A 6000-nucleotide genomic window follows, 5' to 3' on the forward strand; every position below is an offset into this window, starting at 1 on the left:
ATCCATGAGTGATTTTTTTATAATCTCTATATACATCTGACTAGAAATCAGTATCTGAGATCATTATCTAAGTATAGTGTTTGGTTATAATTCCTCCTCAACTTTTCTCCACATTTCTTTTCTGTAAACTTTTCCCACTGCTGTATTTCTCACCGTGCCTAAATATCTGCAGAATGACCTGCTTGTGTCTCCAGGCTTGGGTTTATGGTAATGGAAATTCTTTACCTCGCACATTGTTGTGTTGAAGCATGTGTACCTGGTTGACACTACCTGGAGAAGCAATAGTTAACATATTTAGAAGAAAAGCAATGGAACAAAATTAATGCATCAAGACCTAATACATTTGGAGAAAAGAAATTCATAATGGAATACAGAAAATTAAGTATCACCTTTTGAAAAGATTTTCTTTATAATCATTAACTTGTCGTATTGTTAATTAAATACAGATATTACACTAAGTCATGCAATTTTCAAAGATCATCAGTCCCTCAGTGAGATGAAATTACCTTGCCATTGGTCAGGGGAAGAACAAGGACCAGAGTAAGATCAGTCTGGGTTATGGGACCCCACAGGAAACGCAGATTGGCACTCTTTCCTCTCACTGCATTTGGCAGAGGAGAGTCTGCAGGCCAACCAAGGGCCTCCACCAAGACTCCTTTTTCTCTGTCCTGGAAGAACATAACACACAGGTTGTCAGACTTTATCTTCTATCCAAAGCTGTCCTTTCTCTATATGTAATTCTATATAAAAGAAGAAATTATAACTATTTGTGGTACTAACTTCTTTGCCAGTCTCCTCACTAATGATCTTCTTCAGTATAGAATAAGAATCCATGTGTTGTTCCAGCTTATCAATGGTAACAGTAGCAGGATCTTGAGTAACAGAGTGAGGTGAGGGTAGCAATGGATGCATCAAAGTTATCCCCAGACTATTGATCACAAATACATAAGCATTCTCAATATCTGAAAAGTAAGGTTAAATTAATAAAAATATAAACAATAAAGAGTATCAATTTCACACTTTCATTTAAGAGGGGGTTCTGTCCTGGACAACAAAAAAATCATAAAAAAGGGCTCACTGAAGGTGCCAGTCCCCCCCCCCCCAAAAAAAAAAAAAAAAAAAAAGGTGTCTTGAAACCTCTCACTGGGAACAGTTCAAATCAAAGGTAGGAGGAAATACAGAAGCAGATAGGAAGTTTCAGTGTTTACCAATAAAAGAAATGAAAAACACATCAGGGAAGTGACCAGAATAGGGATGAGAGAAAGTATATAGCCTTTTGCTTTGAGACCACAGGAGGGGGATGCTTCACTTCAAAAGTTAAATAGTCAAAGAATAATTTTATAGTAAGAGGAGTTAGGTGAGAGGTATACATCACAGATTTATTTAGTTTTTGAAAGTGACTGAAGTTGAAGGCAGATGGTAGAAAATTTTGGAAGACTCAAGAATGTGGACAGCAGAGCAAGTTAAGTTGAACCAAACATAGGTGGAACATAAAGGTCAAGACCAAAAGTAAGGACCTTCCAGTATAATAAAATTTCCTTAATTTAGTAATACAATTGATTCCTGGTAGGGATACATTTCTTTTCCCATCATCATTACTCTGAAGTAAAACTAACCATGAATAGTGATGTCAGCAAGAAGGTTAACCACGTACACATCATCACAGGCTGCGCCAACAAATTCTTCCTTAAACACCAGTGGCATGCAAACAGTAATTATATATCCCATGCCAAAAGCATCCCAGTAGGGTATGGTAATGACTGGTTGATTCTTGTTCTGCCCAAAACTAGAAAGAAAGTAAAGCCATAATTATTTTTCTTACATGACTAATAACTTTCATACTTAATAAACGCATTCCCATTACATATACCCATTGCACACACATATATTAAAATTAAGTGCAGAAGTGTCTTTCCTACATAAAAAAAAAAAAAATAAAATAAATGAATAAATAAATAGGAAGGTTGTGGCAAGGGAGTGCAAGAGAAATATCTCCTCACACTGTGCTTGACAGTTACTGTTACAGACTCAAAAACTGAGCATAGCACGTTCAGGGCACATGAGCTGCCATACATCACAATTTACAATTCTTAATACCTGCCATGGCTGTACATTGAATATCACAGCTTTGCTCTATGGACACAATGTGATGTTTACAATTTGTCTTATTTTTTTCAGGCCTCTCCCTAAAACCATCATATTCCCTTCCTTTAACACACCCTACATATACAAGTTGAACAACCATGGTGACATTACACAACCCTGATGCAAACCTACTCTGACTGGGAAGAACTCACACCAACACCAAGTCTCACACATACTCTGCTATTTACATAGAAACTCTTTGCTATTTCCAGCAACCTGCCTCCAACTTTAAGTACTTTCCTGTCAATCCTATCATATGCTTTCTCCAAGTCCATGCAAACCAGAGACTTCTTTCCTTTTCCCTAGATACTTACTCACATGACTGCCTTACTACAAAAATCTTATCAACAAAACCTCCCTTTCTAAAACCTCCCTGTTGCTCTTGGATGGTATTATCTGTTCCATCCCTATTCATCCTTATTAGCATCTTAACTGGCCTACCATACACCTTTCCTACTAAACTCAGTAAAATGATGCCACTAGAGTCAGAGCATTTCTGTTTATCCACTTTTCCTTTATACTAGGGAACTGCACATGCATTTGTCCAGTCTCCTGGTACCTTGACAGAAGCAAACAAAGCCACATACTATTCAGTAACTTTACCAACCACAGTATGATGCTCTTCCTACTACTTTTAAAGCACTCTACATTATATGCATCCAAACCTGAAGCTTTCATTTACTTTATTTCCTTCATAGCCTAAAATTCATATGTAAATATAAAAACTGCCAAAAAGGCAAGACAGACCAAACCAATTTAAGTCAACCTTATCATGAATAATTTTCAAGATCTAAATCTGACTTTTGTAATAAAATGCATAACAAATTCAAAATGTATCTTATCTCATGTGACATGTACTCACCTGGGTAACTTGTTTTTGGCATCTACAAAGCTGGAGTTGATAGAGAGTCGCACCATCTCAAAGGTAGCATTATTCTGCCTCTCTTCTTGCACAACCGTCTTCCCTTCCTGCTTATTTCTTACTTCTACTTCTTGCACAACTACTGTCTCCCCTTCCTGCACATTTATTGCTTCTACTTCTTGCACAACTGTTGTCTCCCCTTCTTGCATATTTCTTCCTTCTCCTTCTTGTACAACTGTTGTCTCCCCATCTTGCACAGTTGTTCCTCCTTGCACAACTGTTCTCTCCCTCTCTGTCAAAACCAAGAATTATGTATATGAAAGATCATAGTGTATCTCAACCCAGTTCATTTCACTGATGAGCTATGGACTAGTAGTTTGTACAGTTACTACTGTACAGTTTGTACATTAGTAACTGTACTGTTTTTTTTTTTTTCATTCTCCTAACATAAGAACACCTTCAAGAGAGAAGCATATGGACATGTCAGAATCTTGACTGACATGTCAGTATTCTTATTTATTTATTTATTTTTTTATGTTATTTGTAGGATCTTTAATCATAATTTATAGATAAATGTGTTTTCAATAAAGTGTCAATTTATTTAAAGAATATACACCCACAAAATGCAAAAGTAGCAAATTTACCTTTGATCAAGTAAACAACAACGAAGGTTCCATTCAAGTATGCTTCCTGAAGTTTCTCGTTTCCACTTGGGTCTTCCTCCCATGCTTCCTCTGTGGTCACGTACACCAACACCTTGTGGCGCACACCTTTCAGAGACATCAACACCATCGTAACATAAAGAAAGAAAAAGAAAAGAAGCAAATATACATGGAGTACTATAAGCATTCTCAAGTATAAAACTTCCATATCTTTACATTCTCATTTTACAAGGGAATTAAATGCATTTGTTATCCTGGTTTAGACTTTTTGAGAATGAATTTGTGCTTAATCAGTAATAGCTACCTGGAAAAAATAATTAACATCTACCTTTTTCAGCTCATTTAATTTGTGGTTATAAAATAGGTATGAGGATTGGCACGAGTTAGTAGAGATGGAATTGTTGAAGAATTGCATGTGTACAGTAGCTCTCAAAACTATCTTTGAAAAATAAGAGGTCTACATTCTGATACAATGGATGATACTATTTGACATGTTTGGTGATTATGGTGGCAACAGTTGGCAGCCCTGTACACTAGGGATGGTTGCTGTATATTATGACCTTGGAAATAGATTGATATATCAGCATCATGTTAAGCCATGCATACCAACCTTGCCAACGTGACACGTGATCAGGTAGCAGGTTTCATATTGTTCATTATACCACACTTTGCACCACACTTTAAAAATAGTTTTGGGAGCTAATGTGCAGGGGGTGCTGTGAACTTATTAAACCCAGCTGTGACCTCACTGAATGTTTCCCTTTGTGTCTCACAACATAAGGGATCAGTCACAGCCCACCTTCTAAAGACAACTCTCTTCCTTCACACAAAACTACATGCACCTAATTACACACACCCTTCACTTAAAATTCAGAATCAATAAGGAGACTTCTACACCAGCCTTGGAGTCTCCATATGGGAAGGGAACCACAAATGTCCTCAGGTCAGACTGCTCTTCTGGTATTAACCCTAAGTGTCTTGACACCCCCCCCTCTACTTTTTTTTCATTAACTTCTGCACCATTTGTAATTGTAGATCTAATTTTCAATCTATAGAACACCATCTCTCCTCTACTAAACCTCCTCATCTTTTCCTCACTGAAACACAGGCATCTGAGGCAACTGACAGTAGCCCCTTTACTGTTCCCTCCTACTCTCTCTATCCTCATATTCAATCCAAAGTTGGATGTGGCACCACTGCCATCTCATCTATTTCTAAAGCTGAACTCTGCTCAAACCTTTGTCAAAAACTCTAACTTGGATGATTTAGGGCTTGTTTCTCCCTCTCCTCCACCCTCTGACTACTTCGTGCTACCCATTAAAATCGTTTGCAATGATGTTTCCCATGGCCTCACTGGCCTAAACCCTCAGAAGTCTTATGGACCTTTTGTTCTCCAAAACTGTGCCTCTGTGCTTGCACCTTGCCTAGTCAAACTGTCAACTTATCTATCAACATCTATCTTCCCTTCTTGCTGGAAATTTGCCTACATTCAACCTGTTCCTAACCCCTCAAACTATCATCCTACTGCTTTAATTTCCTGCCAACTTAAAGTTTTTGAATGTATCTTCAACAGGAACATTCTTAAACATCTATCACTTCGCAACCTTCTATCTGATCACCTGTATGGATTTCATCAAGGCTGCTCCACTGGTGATCTGGCTTTCCTTACTGAGTCTTGATCATCCAGTTTTGGAGATTTTGGTGAAACTTTTGCTGTTGCCTTAGACATATCACAAGCTTTTGATAGAGCCTGGCACAAAGCTTTGATTTCCAAAACTACCCTCCTATGGCTTCTATCCTTCTTTCTGTAACTTCACCTCATTTCCTTTCTGACTGTTCTATTGCTGCTGTGGTAGACAGTCACTGTTCTTCTCCTAAATCTATTAACAATGTGTTCCTCAGGGTTCTGTCTTGTCACCTACTCTCTTCTTATTATTCATCAATGATCTTCTAAACCAAACTTCTTGTCCTATCCACTCTTTCACTGATGATACCACCCTGCACTTTTCCAAGTCTTTTTGTAGTTGTCCAATCCTTTATAAAGGAAACAATTCACATAATGATAAAAAAAATGATATTGACAAAAATTAAATGAATTCTCCATATTAAAGGGCAATGAAGCTGAGTCTACAACATAAATTGCATACCATCTTAAGAAAAGAAAAACTATTTCAGAAGATGCAGGTTCACACAAAGATTACTTGCACATCCATCTAGTCAACCAGTTACTGGTAATGTCACTTTTGCATGAATAATTTAGGTAGCTGTGTCCACTGCCCTCTGTTCCTGGCCTCCATCAGCAAAAAAAGGCTTTTTATACTTGTCTTTTTC

General features: G+C 37.5%; 1 protein-coding gene across 6 annotated transcripts in view; it reads right to left on the minus strand.

Annotated features, from left to right (window-relative positions):
- LOC135112616 (uncharacterized) overlaps positions 1-6000 on the minus strand; it is a 48080-nt gene that overhangs the window by 11922 nt on the left and 30158 nt on the right. For all 6 annotated transcript variants that reach the window (XM_064027147.1, XM_064027146.1, XM_064027148.1 and 3 more), the window contains 6 exons: positions 3652-3777; positions 3008-3299; positions 1617-1786; positions 781-962; positions 507-668; positions 154-270 (listed from right to left, as the gene is read on the minus strand). In XM_064027147.1, the coding sequence (XP_063883217.1) occupies positions 154-270; positions 507-668; positions 781-962; positions 1617-1786; positions 3008-3299; positions 3652-3777 (1049 nt within the window). The remainder of the gene's footprint in view (positions 1-153; positions 271-506; positions 669-780; positions 963-1616; positions 1787-3007; positions 3300-3651; positions 3778-6000) is intronic.

The sequence above is a fragment of the Scylla paramamosain genome, chromosome 24, assembly GCF_035594125.1.
Source record: "Scylla paramamosain isolate STU-SP2022 chromosome 24, ASM3559412v1, whole genome shotgun sequence".
NCBI lineage: Eukaryota > Metazoa > Arthropoda > Malacostraca > Decapoda > Portunidae > Scylla > Scylla paramamosain.